Here is a 16,624-nt window from a genome sequence, read left to right on the forward strand (position 1 = left end):
AGGTCAGAGATGAAATCATAGGGAGTTAAAGCTATCTATGTTCTTGTGCTGAGTCAGTTCCTGGGTGGGGGCCACAAGATCAGATGAACCAGTTAGTGGATCCAGGTGATGCCAGCTGATCCATCAAGCGCAGGGTCTGCAAAATCTCTCAAGCACTGATTTTAGGAGCAGTTTAGAGAGAGTCAGAATCTTGGAGGCTCCAGCTGCATGATTCCTAAACCACAATGTCTAATCTTTTTTTTTTTTTTCTTTTTGGGAGTCTTGCTCTGTTCCCCAGGCTGGAGTGCAGTGGGGCAATCTCAGCTCACTGCAACCTTTGCCTCCTGGGTTCAAGCGATTCTCCTGCCTCAGCTCCTGTAAAAATTGGTTAGATCATGGCAGATGGCAGCAGTGTGCCATAAACTTAACCAAACAGCAACCCCAATTGTCGTTGCTGTGTCCCACGTGGTCACTTTGTAAAACAGTTTAATATAGCCTCTGGGTGTTGATGTGTAGCCATTAATTTGGTTGGTGAATGTTATTTTCCATCCCAAATGGATCAGAAAGGAGAGTCAGAAGCAGGATCATTTACATCCACATGGGAAATTTACTGATGGGCTTGTCCCAAGAGTATGGGTGGGGTTTTTTCTGTGTTTGGTTTTGTTTTGATTTGTTTTGTGACAGAGTCTCGCTCTGTCACCCAGCCTGGAGTGCAGTGGTGCAATCTCGACTTACTGCATACTCTGCTTCCTGGGTTCAAGCAATTCTCCTACCTCAGCTTCCCAAGTAGGTGGGATAACCGGTGCATGCCACCATGCATGGCTAATTTTTGTATTTTTAGAGAGATAGGGTTTAGCCATGTTGGCCAGGCTGGTCCCAAACTCCTGACCTCAAGTGTTCCGCCCTCACTCTTGTTGCCCAGGCTGGAGTGCAATGACATTATCACAGCTCACTGTAACCTCTGCCTCCCAGGTTCGAGCAATTCTCCTGCCTTAGCCTCCCAAGTTGCTAGGATTACAGGTGTACGCCACCACGTCCAGCTAATTTTGTATTTTTAGTAAAGACAAGGTTTCACCATATTTGTCAGGCTGGTCTTGAACTCCTAACCTTGAATTATCCTCTTGCCTTGGCCTTCCAAAGGGCTGGGATTACAAACATGAGCCACCATGCCCGGACCCAGGATTATGTAAACTCTCTGGCCCTCTGTCATAATATACTCTGAAGGTATCTTGTCTATATGAATATCCTGAAGAACATATTCATTCCAAAGTAAGCTTCAAAGCAAGTGGCCCAGTCAACTATATATATGACATTACACTAATCACACCAGAAGAGCAAGAAGTATATTGGAGGCCTTGGGAAGATACATGTACTCAGAGAGTGGGAAATAAAACCCCACAAAGATTCAGAAAATTGCTACATTGGTAAAATTTTTAGAGGTCCAGTGGTCTGAGACATGCTGGGATATCTATTCAAAGTCAAGGTCAGATATTGCATCTCATGCCTCCTACCACTAAGAAAAAAAGAAATGCGATACCAATCTTCTTAGGACTCTGGAGCAATATTTCACACTTAGGAACACACCCCTGACGAATTTACTAGCTGACACTGAAGGACGTCAACTTTGAGTGGGACCAAAAGCAGAAAGGCCTCTGCAGCCTTGTGACCTAGCAGAACCTAACAGACTGGAAGATCTGTGGTTGGACAACATGTTGGTTTGGGTTTGGCAAGCCTTCACAGGAGACTCAGAATGTAGGTCCCTAAAGCTCTGGAGCGAATCCACGCCATCTGCAGCAGGAAAATACCCACCATTTAAAAAGCAGCTCTTGAAATGCTACTGGGCTCTGGTAAAGATGCAACATCTGACTATAGGACATCAAGTGACCAGGTGGCCAGGACTGACCATCAGAAGCTGGGCTCTGTCAGATCCTCCACGCCATTAGGAAGAGTGGGCCCAGCAAAAACATACTGTGGTGACAGAGCGAGACCCTGTCTCAAAAAAACAAAACAACAACAATACATTCTAAGATCGGAGTGGCATCGTCGGTATTGGGCATAAGCAGGGTCAGAGGGCAAAGTAAGCGTCAAAGCAAGTAGCCCAGACTCCCAGGTCACTCAGATGTTGTACTGACATCTCTCCCTCAGCTCACACCGATGGCCCTGTCGGGGATCCTTATGACTCGCTGACAGGGAAGGCAGAAGCCCAAGCTTCACTCACAGATGGATTGGCAAGGTAAATGGGGAAAAGCCGAAAAGAGAATGCTGCTGCATTGCAGTCCCTCTCAGAAGCAGCTCTGGAACACAGTGGTGGGGGAAATTATCCCAGGGACAAAGATTTGGACAGTATACCTGGTCATCCACTTTGTGTGGAAAGAGAAGTAGCCCTACATGAGAATATTCACTTGGGCAGAATATTCACAAAGTCATAATCAGTGGCAAATGCCCTGGTTGGTTGGTTAGGGGCTTGAGAAGAAAGAGTGAAAGAACAAGGATGAAAAGGTCTAAGAGCCAGGGCCTGGTGGTGCGTGCCTGTGGTCTAGCTCGGGAGGCTGAGATGAGAGGATTGCTTGAGCCCAGAAGTTCAAGGCTGCAGTGAGCTATGATTGCACCCTTGCACTCCAGCCTGGGCAATAGAGTGAGACTCTGTAACTGTGGGAGTGGTCTTGAAGTGTAAGGATATTTGTACAACATGAATTTTTTTTTTTTTTTTTTTTTTTTTTTGAGACAGAGTTTCGCTCTTGTTACCCAGGCTGGAGTGCAATGGAGCGATCTCGGCTCACCGCAACCTCTGCCTCCTGGGTTCAGGCAATTCTCCAGCCTCAGCCTCTTGAGTAGCTGGGATTACAGGCACGTGCCACCATGCCCAGCTAATTTTTTGTATTTTTAGTAGAGACAGGGTTTCACCATGTTGACCAGGATGGTCTCCATCTCTCGACCTCGTGATCCACCCGCCTTGGCCTCCCAAAGTGCTGGGATTACAGGCTTGAGCCACCTCGCCCGGCCCGATTTTTTGTTTTTGAGACAAAGCCTCACTCTGTCGCTCAGGCTGGAGTGCAGTGGCATGATCTCAGCTCACTGCAGCCTCCGCTTCCCAGATTTAAGCGATTCTCCCGCCTCAACCTCCTGAGTGGCTGGGATTACAGACGCTTGTCACCATGCCCAGCTCATTTTTGTATTTTTAGTAGAGACGGTGTTTCACCATGTTTGTCAGGCTGGTCTCAAACTCCTGATCTCATGATCCACCCACCTCGGCCTCCAAAGTGCTGGGATTACAGGCGTGAGCCACGGTGCCCAGCCTGTACAACATGTTAATGCCCACCAGAGCGCATTCATTACAAAGGAGGCATTGAACAGACAGGTAGACAGAATGATTTACCATTGTCATCAGCCACCCCAGATCTGAACAATGGATACAATGAATGGAGTAACTGGTTGTAGGGATGGAGGTGATGGGCCCAATAGCATTAGCTCTGTGATGGTTAATTTCAGGTGTCAACTTGACTGGATTGAGGGACACCTCTATGGCTGGGGAAGCCTTGTTTCTGGGTGTGTCTGTGGGTGTGTTTCCAGGGGAGACTGACGAGTCAGTGGACTGGGCTTAAAAATCCTCTCTCTCGCGGTGAGCCGAGATCGCGCCATTGCACTCCAGCCTGGGTAACGAGAGTGAAACTCCGTCTCAAAAAAAAAAAAAAAAAAAAAAAAATCTCTCTCTCTCTCTCTCTCTCCTCTCTCTTTCTTTCCCCCTCCCTCCCTCCCTCCCTCTCTCCCTCTCTCCCTCTCTCCCTCTCTCCATTATACCGTATTGGTTCTGTCTCTCTGGAGAACCCTGACTAATACAAACTCCTACTCACCAAGGCTGAAATAGCTACTGCTGCTGCCAGTGTTCAATCTGTCATTAATAAATGCCAGTGCTAAGCCCCATATGGCTCCATCCCATAAGGAGAACGAGCAGCCATCCAGGGACAAGTTGATGACACTAGACTCCACCACCCTTGGCTGAAATTGGCACATATTCTGAGTATAGGTTTGCCTTTCCTGCCTGTAGGGTCTGGCCGTAACTAGTCCCACTCTCCAAGGACTTAGAGTGTTTGATCCATCAACATGAAGTCTGGCTGGGTACAGCGGTTCACATCTGTAATCCCAACTTTGGGAGGCTGGAGGGGGTGGATCACTTGAGGTCGGGAGTTTGAGAACAGCATGGCCAATATGGTGAAACCCCATCTCTACTAAAAATCAAAAAAATTAGCCAGGGTGGTGATGCAGACCTGTAATCCCAGCTACTTGGGAGGCTGAGGCAGGAGAATTTCTTGAACCTGGGAGGCGGAGGTTGCAGTGAGCTGAGATCACACCAATGTACTCCAGCCTGGGTGACAGAGTGAGACTCCATTTAAAAAAAAAAAAAATGAAGTCTAAATTACATTACTCTGTAAGATCAATATTACAGCAATGGGGGTGTGGCAGTGGGCATGTGACAAAAGGATCTACTGACCTTTTTTTTTTTTTTTTTTTTTTTGGAGTCCCCCTCTGCTGCCCAGGCTAGTGTGCAGTGGCACAATCTCAGTTGACTGCAACCTCCACCTCCCAGGTTCAAGTGATTCTCTTGCCTTAGCCTCTCAATTAGCTGGGATTACAGACGTGTACCACCATACCAGGCTAATTTTTGTATTTTTAGTAGAGACAGGGTTTCACTATGTTGGCCAGGCTGGTCTTGAACTCCTGAACTCCAAGGTGATCTGCCCACCTCGGCCCCCACAAAGTGCTGGGATTACAGGCATGAACCACTGTAAACCAAAGTTCTGGGATTACAGGCATGACACAACTAAGTTTTTTTTTTTTTTTTTTTTGCACTAGAGTCTCACTGTCACCAGCCTGGAGTGCAGTGGCACAATCTCAGCTCACTGCAACCTCCACCTCCTGGGTTCAAGTGATTCTCCTGCCTCAGCCTCCCGAGAAGGGGGGACAACAGGCTCACACCACCATACCCAGCTAATTTTTGTATTTTTAGTAGAGACTGGATTTTACCATGGTTGGCCAGGGTGGTCTTGAACTCCTGAACTCAAGTGATCTGCCTGCCTCGGCCTCCCAAAGTGTTGGGATTACAGGCATGAGCCACTATGCCCAGCCTTGTTTTTTTTTTTTTTTTTTTTAATTAGAGACAGAATCTTGCTCTGTCACCCAGGCTGGACTGCAGTGGCATGATCATAGCTCACTGCAACCTCAATCTCCTGGGCTCAAACAATCCTCCTGCCTCAGTCTCTTCAAGTGCCAGGATTACAGGCATGAGCCTCCATGTCTGGCCAGGAAGAATACTTTGGCATTCAGGTCGTCCACTGGAATGCCTCTTGGTGCTACCGTGATCAATTCTAACAGTAAATAGAAAAGTATAGCAGCCACATGGTAACCAAAGGCACTCTCAGGAGTGAGGGTCTGTCTGTGTCATCCCACTACCCAGCTGTCTAGACCAGCAGCAGTGCTAGCCAAAGTGAGGAGAATCTGGAATTAGTGGTACAGGAAGGACTAATGAGAAGTTCTTATCAAAACCAGTTGTATCAGAGTAAAAAGGCTATATACTTTTCCACAAATCCTTCTCTCAAAGTTCCCCCAAGAAATGAAACCGCCGGGTGCGGTGGCTCAAGCCTGTAATCCCAGCACTTTGGGAGGCCGAGGCTGGTGGATCACGAGGTCGAGAGATCGAGACCATCCTGGTCAACATGGTGAAATCCCGTCTCTACTAAAAGTGCAAAAAATTAGCTGGGCATGGTGGCACGTGCCTGTAATCCCAGCTACTCAGGAGGCTGAGGCAGGAGAATTGCCTGAGCCCAGGAGGCAGAGGTTGCGGTGAGCCGAGATTGCGCCATTGCACTCCAGCCTGGGTAACAAGGGCGAAACTCCGTCTCAAAAAAAAAAAAAAAGAAAAGAAAAATGAAACCAATCAGAATGCTATCAGTGCTTTTCCCCAACAGGCAAACTAACTAGAAGAAGAATAGATCTGAGCAGTGCAAGTGGTAAACTGCAGAAAACACCAGTGCTTCCCCCCAGATCCCCTTTCTAGGATCATGAGCCTATTCCCCAGCTGCAAGGAATACCAGCCGCTGATGGCCCACAGCTGCGTTCCTCACTGGACATTCCCATCAGCCCTAGGAAATTGTCTTGACCTTTCTCAGCAGGTTTCCTGTAGCCAATGGTTGGCTAATGCATCGACACAAAGTCATGGTCCCTTTGCCTTCATTTGGGACGGCTCTGAAAAATTATCTCCATTCCAGAACTGCCTGTAAAATCTGAGGATCAGTTAGGGTTCCCTTGCAAACGCACTGTATGTCAGCTACTCCCTCTGCTCAATTCTGCCTTCTTAGTCTTTGTGTTGTTGTTGTCGGGTGTTTTTGTTGTTTGTTTTTGTTTTTGTTTTTGTTTTTGTTTTTTTGAGATGGAGTCTTGTTCTGTAGCCCAGGCTCGAGTGCAATGGCGCCATCTCGGCTCACTGCAACCTCCTCCTCCTGGGTCCTGGTTGCAATTCTCCTGCCTCAGCCTCTTGAGTAGCTGGGATTACAGGTGCCCACCACCACACCAAACTATTTTTTATGTTTTTAGTAGAGATGGGATTTCACCAGGTTAGCCACGCTGGTCTCGAACTCCTGACCTCAGGTGAGCCACCCACCTTGGCCTCCCAAAGTGCTGGGATTACAGGAGTGAGCCACTACACCCACCTGTTTGATTCTTTTTTGTATCTTCTATTTTTCTATTAAGATTCCATATTTATTAAAAAAAAAAGATTCCATATTTTTTAATTGTTAATTTTTTTTTTCTTTTTTTTTTGAGACGGAGGTTCACTCTTGTTACCCAGGCTGGAGTGCAATGGCGGGATCTCGGCTCACTGCAACCTCCGCCTCCTGGGTTCAGACAATTCTCCTGCCTCAGCCTCCTGAGTAGCTGGGATTACAGGCACGCGCCACCATGCCCAGCTAATTTTTTTTGTATTTTTAGTAGAGACGGGGTTTCACCACGTTGACCAGGATGGTCTCGATCTCTTGACCTTGTGATCCACCCGCCTCGGCCTCCCAAAGTGCTGGGATTACAGGCTTGAGCCACCGCGCCCGGCCTTGTTAAATATTTTTATTTAATCACTTGAACATGTTTATAATATGTGCTTTAAAATCTTTGTCTGCCAAATTCAACTTCTGGGCCTACTCAGAGTCAGTTTTTATTGACTTTTAAAATCAGGATATGGGTTACTATTTTTTTTTTTTTGAGACGGAGTTTCACTCTTGTTACCCAGGCTGGAGTGCAATGGCACGATCTCGGCTCACCGCAACCTCCGCCTCCTGGTTCAGGCAATTCTCCTGCCTCAGCCTCCTGAGTAGCTGGGATTACAGGCACACTCCACCACGCCCAGCTAATGTTTTGTATTTTTAGTAGAGACAGGGTTTCACCATGTTGACCAGGATGGTCTCGATCTCTTGACCTCATGATCCACCCGCCTCAGCCTCCCAAAGTGCTGGGATTACAGGCTTGAGCCACCGCGCCCGGCAGGGTTACTATTTTTTATGTTTCTTTGCATGTCTTATAATTTTTTGTTGAAAACTGGTCATTTTATCCTCCTCTTTCTCACCTAAAAACTTGTCATTGGCTGGGTGTGGTGGCTCACGCCTGTAATCCAAGCACTTTGGAGGCCAAGGCGGGCAGATCACCTGAGGTGGGGAGTTCAAGACCAGCCTGAAAACCCCATCTTAAAAAACAAACAAACAAAACAAAACAAAACTTGTCATTTTAGGTAACAGAATAATAGAATAGACTGTAATACTCTGGATTGTGTTGTATTTTTCTGAATGGTGCTGGTGCTGCTGATGCTGATGGTGTGTGTGTGTGTGTGTGTGTGTGTGTGTGTGTGTGGATGTGGGGTGTGTGGGTGTGTGTGTGGTGTGTGTGAGGGGGATATGGGGTGCGTGTGTGTGTGTGGGGGGGGGGTGTGTGTGGGTGTGGGGTGTGTATGAGGGGGATGGGGGTGTGTGTCTTTGTGGGGGTGTGGGGTGTGTGTGTGGGTGTGGGTGCAGTGTATGTGCATGAGGGGGATGTGGAGGGTGTGTGTATGTGTAATTTGGAGTTAAACTGCAGTGTAGAGTCTATCATTCCACAGTGTGCAGCTGCTATTGTGTCTGCTCAATTTTTTTTTTTTTTTTTTTGAGACGGAGTTTCACTCTTGTTACCCAGGCTGGAGTGCAATGGCGCAATCTCAGCTCACCGCAACCTCCGCCTCCTGGGTTCAAGCAATTCTCCTGCCTCAGCCTCCCGAGTAGCTAGGACTACAGGCATGAGCCACCATGCCCAGCTAATTTTTGTATTTTTGGTAGAGACGGGGTTTCACCATGTTGACCAGAATGGTCTCGATTTCTTGACCTCGTGATCCACCCACCTAGGCCTCTCAAAGTGCTGGGATTACAGGCGTGAGCCACCACGCCTGGCCTGTGTCTGCTCAATTTTTTATTCTTGTTTTTAAAATTTTCCCTCAGGGGTCATGCATGGTGGCTCACACCTGTAATCCCAGCACTTTTGGGAGGCCAAGGTGGCTTAAGCTCAGGAGTTTAAGACCAGCCTGGGAAACATACCAAGATCCCATCTCTACTAAAAAATACAAAAACTTGGCCGGGCGCGGTGGCTCAAGCCTGTAATCCCAGCACTTTGGGAGGCCGAGGCGGGTGGATCACGAGGTCGAGAGATCGAGACCATCCTGGTCAACATGGTGAAACCCCGTGTCTATTAAAAATACAAAAAATTAGCTGGGCATGGTGGCACGTGCCTGTAATCCCAGCTACTCAGGAGGCTGAGGCAGGAGAATTGCCTGAACCCAGGAGGCGGAGGTTGCGGTGAGCCGAGATCGCGCCATTGCACTCCAGCCTGGGTAACAAGAGCGAAACTCCGTCTCAAAAAAAAAAAAAAAAATACAAAAACTTAGCAGGTTGTGGTGGTATGTGCCTGTGGTCCCATCTACTCAGGAGGCTGAAGTGGGAAGACTGCTGGAGCCCAGGAGGCAGAGGTTGCAGTGAGCCAAGATCATGCCAATATACTCCAGCCTGGGTGCAGAGTGAGATCCTACCTCAAATAATAATAATAATAATACGTTTTTCCAGCCAGGAGCAGTGGCTCATGCCTGTAATCCCAGCACTTTGAGACGCTGAGGCGGGTGAATGACCTGAGGTCAGGAGTTTGAGACCATCCTGGCTTACATGGCAAAACCCTGTCTCTACTAAAATACAAAAATTATCCAGGCGTGGTGGCACGCGCCTATACTCCCATCTACTGGGGAGACTTAGGCAGAGTATTGCTTGAACCTGGGAAGCAGAGGTTGCAGTGAGCTGAGATCAGGCCATTCCCATTGCACTTCAGCCTAGGCAACAGAGTGAGACTCTGTCTCCAAAAAAAAAAAAAAAAAAAAAAAAAAAAATAGAGAGAGGCAGAAGAATGGCTTGAACCCAGGATCCGGAGGTTGCAGTGAGCAGAGATTATGCCACTGCACTCCAGCCTGGGCAACAGAGAAAGACTCTGCCTCAAAAAAAAAAAAAATTCCTTCAGTTATCACCCCTATGATTACATAGCACAGTCTTCAGCCAATTATTAGAATAGGCATTTTGTTCAAATACCTCAAGCCCATATAGCAGGCGTCCCCAAACTACGGCCCGCAGGCCACATGCGGCCCCCTGAGGCCATTTATCCCGGCCCCCACCGCACTTCCAGAAGTGGCACCTCTTTCATTGGTGGTCAGTGAGAGGAGCACAGTATGTGGCGGCCCTCCAACGGTCTGAGGGACAGTGAACTGCCCCCCTGTGTAAAAAGTTTGGGGACACCTGCCATATAGCATCCATCTGCCAGTATATCTGTTTGTACAGATGGGGTCTTGCTTTGTTGCCCAGGCTGGTCTTGCACTGCTGTGCTCAAGCAATCCTCCCATCTTTCCCTCCCAAAGTGCTGGAATTACCAGCACGAGTCACAGTGCCCAGCCTTGTATTTTTTTTTTATTTTTTTATTTTTTATTTTTTATTTTATTTTATTTTTTTTTGAGACGGAGTTTCGCTCTTGTTACCCAGGCTGGAGTGCAATGGCACGATCTCGGCTCACCGCAACCTCCGCCTCCTGGGCTCAGGCAATTCTCCTGCCTCAGCCTCCTGAGTAGCTGGGATTACAGGCACGTGCCACCATGCCCAGCTAATTTTTTGCACTTTTAGTAGAGACGGGGTTTCACCATGTTGACCAGGATGGTCTCGATCTCTCGACCTCGTGATCCACCCGCCTCGGCCTCCCAAAGCTGGGATTACAGGCTTGAGCCACCGCGCCCGGCCCAGCCTTGTATTTTAAAAACAAATATTTATATATTTGTACATTTTTTCCCCAATTGGACCCAATTAATACCATATACAAACAAAACTGCCAGGTAGGTGTAAAAATCTAAATGTAAAATGCAAAACTATAAATCTGGCTACAATAAATCAACTTTGGTTCACCAGAAGATATAATAGAGAACTACAAGGCAAGCTTCATTACTATCATCTCCTATCCTTTGTTCTTGTGAGACACCTCTTTAGAGAAATCCCTGTCATAATTTAGTGGGATTTCCAGAGGAAGCAGAGGTAAATAAACATGTAAGATTTACCACTCTCTTAATATTTTTTATTTTATATTCGAGATAGTCTTGCTGTTACCCAGGCTGCAGTGCAGTAGTGCAATTTCGGCTCACTACAGCCTCTGCTCCTGGGTTCAAGCGATTCTCATACCTCAGCTTCCCTAGTAGCTGGGATTACAGGCATGTGCCACCATGGCTGGGTAATTTTTGTATTTTTAGTAGAGACAGCAGGTGATACGCCTGTCTCGGTCTCCCAAAGTCCTGGGAATACAGGCATGAGCCACTGCACCTTGCCTTTTTTTTTTTTTTTTTTGAGACAGTCTCACTCTGTTGCCCAGGCTGAGTGCCAGTGGCATGGTTGTGGTTCACTGCATCCCTGACCAACTGGGCTCAACATCTTCCTACCTCAGACTCCTGAGTAGCTGGGACTACAGAAAGGCACCATGCCCAGCTAATATATATATATATATATATTTCTGAGACAGAGTTAAGCTCTCGTTGCCCACGCTTGAGTGCAATGGCACAATCTCAGCTCACTGCAACCCCTGCCTCCTGGGTTCAAGCGATTCTCCTGCTCCAGCCTCCTGAGTAGCTGGGATTACAGGCACGTGCCACCATGCCCAGCTAATTTTTCTATTTTTAGTACAGACGTAGTTTCACCATGCTGGCCAGGCTGGTCTTGAATTCCTGACCTCAGGTGATCCACCTGTCTCAGCCTCCCAAAGTGCTGGGATTACAGGTGTGAGCCATCGTGCTCGGCCTCTTTTTCTTTTGTTTTTTTTTGTTTTTTTTGTTTTTTTCACTTCTTGCTTCAGAAAGAAAAATCATTTTCTAACTTATGCCTGATCCTTACGTATCACATCAGGTTTTAGATGGAGAATAAAAAATTAAGAAATAAGGAGAAGGTAGAGGACCAAGATAATTTGGGAAGTGTTGGATGGTTCTAGAAACTGAAATAGCCTTGACAAAACCAAGACAAAGAATTAACATAAATAAAGGTTTTTTTATTTTATTTATTTATTTTTTTAAAGATGGCGTTTCACCATGTTGGTCAGGCTGGTCTTGAACTCCCGACCTCAGGTGATACGCCCGCCTTGGCCTCCAAAGTGCTTGGATTACAGGTGTGAGCCACCACGCCAGGCCTAAATAAAGGTTTTATTGGTCAGTCTGGGTGAGTAACAAACTGACATCCCCCCAGTTCACTATTCCACATGTCAAAGTCCCTGAGGTGGCAAGAGGAGAAGCTAAACTTATTGATGGTGAGCAATGGGTGGGAGGTGGAAAGGGCCTGAAGGCCTCTGAGGGTTAACAAGGCTACCGGGACCGGAACCAACGTCCTAGGAATAAGTCCAGGATGGAGAAGGCATCATCCAGGGCTGGAGGTCTTGGTGATTCTGGATCTAAGAAAGACAGACATACACATAAATAAGCTAAATGGAAGAGACTGGGCAGAAGCAAAGAAGAGAAATAATACTCAAGGGTAGAAGAGTAAGATTTCTCTCCCCCAAGGAATCTTGAGATGGATCCTTTTGACTTTTAACTTACCACCCCTAGGACTGCTATCTGCTTCATGTCGGGTTACTGTGGTCTCTGTCCGGCCCTCACTGTCCACCACCGTCCTGCGCTCCTCCACTACCTACAAGGAGAAATCCCTGCCATATTCCTAACATCACTAAAGGTCATGCTCAGCAGTTTCTTTAAAGATCCCTGTATCAGGGCATTCATTCCCTGGCCACAGTTTACTTTACCTCTTTCTTTCAACTCACCCCATCTGGCTTAGTGATCTTGGTCACAGAGATGCTCTTGAAATAGGATTTGGGCTGGGGCTGCAGAACTGAGCCAAGCCCCTCCTGGGCAACCTGGGCATCAAGATCTGAAAGAGCAGAGAGAAAAACCAGGAGAGAAAGATTCCAAGGGAAAAAAACGAGACAAGTGTACAGGAAGAAACTTCACGTCTGAGGGAGAACAGACAGAATTTCAGAAGAGTAACAGAAGACTGGTAAACGTTCCCTTCCTCCAGACTTACCATTGTCCTCTCTGGTTCTAGGATGGGGGTCTACAGGCCATATGTCATCAAACTGCAGAAGAAACCACAGTAAGTGAAAAGACACCTTCGAATCTGAAACTTTAAAGGTTACAGACCCCAAACTACTCCCAAACTCCAAAACCTCCTTCCAGAGGAGAGAGAATTCCATACAGAATAGCTTTATTTGCCCACTCCTTCCTGGCTGTTTTATATATCCTTCTACTAGAAAGATTTCCTGAACTAATATATTCCTATCCTCTGTGCACAATCCTGCCTTATCCAAGAATTATGTAGACCAGTGGTGTTTTTGTTGTTTTTTTTTTTTTTTAAGAAACAGAACACCCATTTCCCTCCAAAAAAAAATCCCATGAGCTTAATATAGAAAACACATAAACACACTAAATGGAGGGCCTAGGATTCCAACCCAAAGCTATCAGATTCAAACAAGAAATGCAATCTTTGGCCAGGCACAATGGCTCATGCTTGTAATCCCAGCACTTTGGGAGGTTGAGGCAGGTGGATCACCTGAGGTCAGGAGCTCGAAAGTAGCCTGGCCAACATGATGAAACCTCATCTCTACTAAAAATACAAAAATTAGCCAGGTGTTTGGTGGGTGATTATAATCCCAGCTACTCAGGGGGATGAGGTAGGAGAATCACTTGAACCTGGGAATCAGAGGTTGCAGTAAGCTGAGAACGTGCAACTGCACTCCAGCTTTGGTGAAAGAGCAATATTCAGTCTCAAAAAAAGTGCAATTTTTGCACCTTTTTTCCCCCCCTCCACCTCCTGGGTTCAAGCAATTCTCCTGCCTCAGCCTGAATAGCTGGGATTACAGGCATGCACCACCATGCCTGGCTAAATTTTCTGTATTTTAAGTAGAGAAGGGGTTTCACCATGTTGATCAGGCTGGTCTTGAACTCCTGACCTTGTGATCTGCCCACCTCAGCCTCCCAAAGTGGGCTGGGATTACAGGCGTGAGACACCGCACCCAGCGTTTTTTTTTTTTTGTTTTTTTTTTTTTGAGACAGTCTCACTGTGTCACCCAGGCTGGAGAGAGTGGTGTGATCTCAGCTCACTGAAACCTCCGTGTCCTGGGTTCAAGCAATTCTCCTGCCTCAGCCTCCCAAGTAGCTGGGACTATAGGCGCATGCCACCACATCCAGCTAATTTATTTTTAGTAGAGATGGGGTTTTACCATGTTAGCCAGGCTGCTGTCAAATGCCTGACCTCAGGTGATCTGCCTGCCTTTGGGATTACAGGCGTGAGCCACGGCACCCAGCCTTTTATTTATTTATTTATTTATTCTGAGATGGAGTCTTGCTCTTGTTGCCTAGGCTGGAGTACAATGGTGCAATCTCAGCACACTGCAACCTCTGTCTCCTGGGTTCAAGCCATTCTCCTGCCTTGGCCTCCTGAGTAGCTGGGAAAACAGGTGCCTGCTACCACGACTGACTAATTTTTTTGTATTTTTGGCAGAGATGGCATTTCACTATGTCGACCAGTCTGGTCTCTAACTCTTCACTTCGGGTGATCTGCCCGTCTCAGCCTCCCAAAGTGCTTGGATTACAGGCGTAAGCTACCGCACCTGGCCAATCTTTGCACTTTATTAGTAGTCTCTCACAAGCTCTCACTTCAGGCCCAGATGGGATACTCACCCTATGAAATGGTCTCTGGAAGCCCCAGTATGGTGTTGGTTTGAGGGATTCACTTCTTGCATCACTCTCCAAGACCCCCCCAAAGATCCTGGGCTGGTGACTATCTGGATACTTAAGCATTGAGTCCCGAAGTGTTTGTCCCTCCCGCAGTCTCTCACCAGGTGTCTCTGACTCAGGACCTGGAAGTTCTGCAGAAAGCCGGCAGGTGTTTGCTGGGGTGGGAAAGGGCTTAGGCTCTATACATCTCCCCGAAAACATCCATCTTCTCACACTTCCCATCCCCCAGCTACTCCCTGCAGGCTCTTTATTTCACCCACCAACCCACCAGAAACCACAGGTTGTCCCTCAGGGAAAGCCACACACCAGGAAGATGAGAAGGCAAGGTCCAGGCCCCCATATGGCTGAAGATGCTATTGAAGTCTCGTACTAGGTCATCAAAGCCGAAGTTATCATGGAAACGTATCCCTCCTCCTGGGCTGAAGCCGAAGCCAAATTCCTCAGGGGGCTGAGGACTATCGAACATGGGGTTCCCACGGCCCCATGCGCCTCCTTCTTCCTCTTCTTCCTCATCATCTTCATCTCGAGTCATCCCTCCAAAAAAGGGATCTCTGTGGCTGAGAGTGGAGGCAGATTGGCCACCAAGATTTCAGCACGACTTAAGCCATAAAATCAACTCATGGGTGGCAAAGTAGGACAAGAGCAAGCGGTCTGGGAAGCTGGCGAGAGGGTGGGAGGGCTGGCTGCCACATCAAAACATTAACACAATGGCTGACAGTTCTGGTTTTGTTTTTTATCAAAGTCAGACCTCAGCTCGCAACTACCTTCAAACACCTTTCCCCAGTTTTCCTTCAGTGTGCCCCAGCCCCTCCCCTCTCCCCCAAGGTCCTGGTCACTAGCCCGCTGTCCTCTTCCCCGGACCCCAATTGTCTTCACCGCCCAGGTCCCTGTTGCATCACCCCAGGTTGGAGAAAGGCTTAGTTTGCTGTTTCTCCTCTTAACGACCACCCTGGTTACTGTGGCGGGGCGAGTGCTCAATGGTACGACTTCTGTCTCCACACGAGTTGAAGGAGTAGGCCAGAGGATGTTTTCCCAAAAATAAGGCCTAAGGGGTCAAGCTCTTCTCCGACGACCGCACCCTTGTCCGATCCGGACCTACTCTCACCTCCGAGGTCCAGGAAAGCCGAAAAAGCCCCGGAAGAGATCAAAGAGGCTCATTCCCGTATTGGTACTCGAACATTTGAACCCCTCCAGTGGCCGATTCGCAGAAGGGGGAAACCTGCGCAACCCTGTAGGAAAATGAGCAAGACGTCAGCCCACGCTGCCGGAAAGCAAGCCCGCGCGCGAGCCGGATATTGTCGTAAAAGACTGTAAGTCGGCCGTGGAAGGGAGATAGGGCGGAAGGTCTTCCTCAAATTTCAAAGGCTTTGTCTTTACCCCACCTTTCAGAGACCACTTTCCGTGACAGGAGTGGGCGTGACGGATGTTCAGTTTACCTATGACCGCCTTCCTTCCTCCTAAACCTATTCTTTCTGCAGACCGACTCGATCCGAAAAGCGATTTCGAGGGTTTGACTCTGGAAGGCACCCGGATAAAGCCGCCAGAGGGCCTCCCAGCCGCACAAATGGGCCGGCTTGAGGGCCTCCCTCAAACCTCCCCACCCCCGGTGCTGGCCAGCCTCACCGCGGAAGCCACCTCGCCCCTTACTCGGGAGTTTTTGACTGACCTGGGTGATGTCTGCTGTTAGAGGGATGAACAAAAAATGTTTCTCCAAGCTCCTTCTAGTATTGAATTCCCCAGAGAAGAGATCAAGACGTAAGAGACACATAGACTTCATCTCTCTAGCTACTAGGGAGTCTGTTATCACCATACAGGATTTTTTTGGGTGGGGAGACAGAGTCTCTGTCACCCGGGCTGGAGTGCAGTGGCGCCATCTCGGCTCAGTGCAACCTCCGCCTCCCGGGTTCAAATGATTCTGCTGCCTTAGCCTCCCGAGTAGCCGGGACTACAGGCGCGTGCCACCACACCGGGCTAATTTTTTGTATTTTTAGTAGAGACGGGGTTTCACAGTCGGGATGGTCTCGATCTCCTGACCTCGTGATCCGCCCGCCTCGGCCTCCCAAAGTGTTGGAATTACAGGCGTGAGCCACCGCGCCCGGCCAGGATTTTTTTCTAATCAGGCTCTGTCTGCAACCAACCAAAGGATTTTTTTTTTTTTTTTTTTTTTTTTTTTTCTTTTTTTGAGACGGAGTTTCGCTCTTGTTACCCAAGCTGGAGTGCAATGGCGTGATCTCGGCTCACCGCAACCTCCGCCTCCCGGGTTCAGGCAATTCTCCTGCCTCAGCCTCCTGAGTAGCT

The 16,624-nt window shown here is 48.0% G+C and overlaps 1 protein-coding gene across 2 annotated transcripts; it reads right to left on the reverse strand.

The window, feature by feature from the left end:
* Window positions 1–11,571: 11,571 nt before the first annotated feature.
* On the reverse strand, window positions 11,572–15,601 carry HAX1 (HCLS1 associated protein X-1). Of its 2 annotated transcripts, none has more exons than XM_010329774.3 (7): window positions 15,432–15,599; window positions 14,633–14,883; window positions 14,270–14,457; window positions 12,615–12,666; window positions 12,355–12,461; window positions 12,134–12,224; window positions 11,572–11,988 (listed from the first exon to the last, which is right to left on the reverse strand). In XM_010329774.3, the coding sequence occupies exons 1-7, from the start codon at window positions 15,482–15,484 to the stop codon at window positions 11,903–11,905; spliced, it is 828 nt and encodes a 275-aa protein (XP_010328076.2). In that variant the 5' UTR covers window positions 15,485–15,599; the 3' UTR covers window positions 11,572–11,902. The 2 variants fall into 2 exon arrangements, 1 of the variants encoding a protein (XP_010328076.2); XR_012514994.1 differs by having other exon boundaries at window positions 11,898–11,988; window positions 12,134–12,240; window positions 15,432–15,601.
* Window positions 15,602–16,624: the final 1,023 nt, after the last annotated feature.

This window comes from Saimiri boliviensis, chromosome 19 (genome assembly GCF_048565385.1).
Source record: "Saimiri boliviensis isolate mSaiBol1 chromosome 19, mSaiBol1.pri, whole genome shotgun sequence".
In the NCBI taxonomy this organism is placed as follows: domain Eukaryota; kingdom Metazoa; phylum Chordata; class Mammalia; order Primates; family Cebidae; genus Saimiri; species Saimiri boliviensis.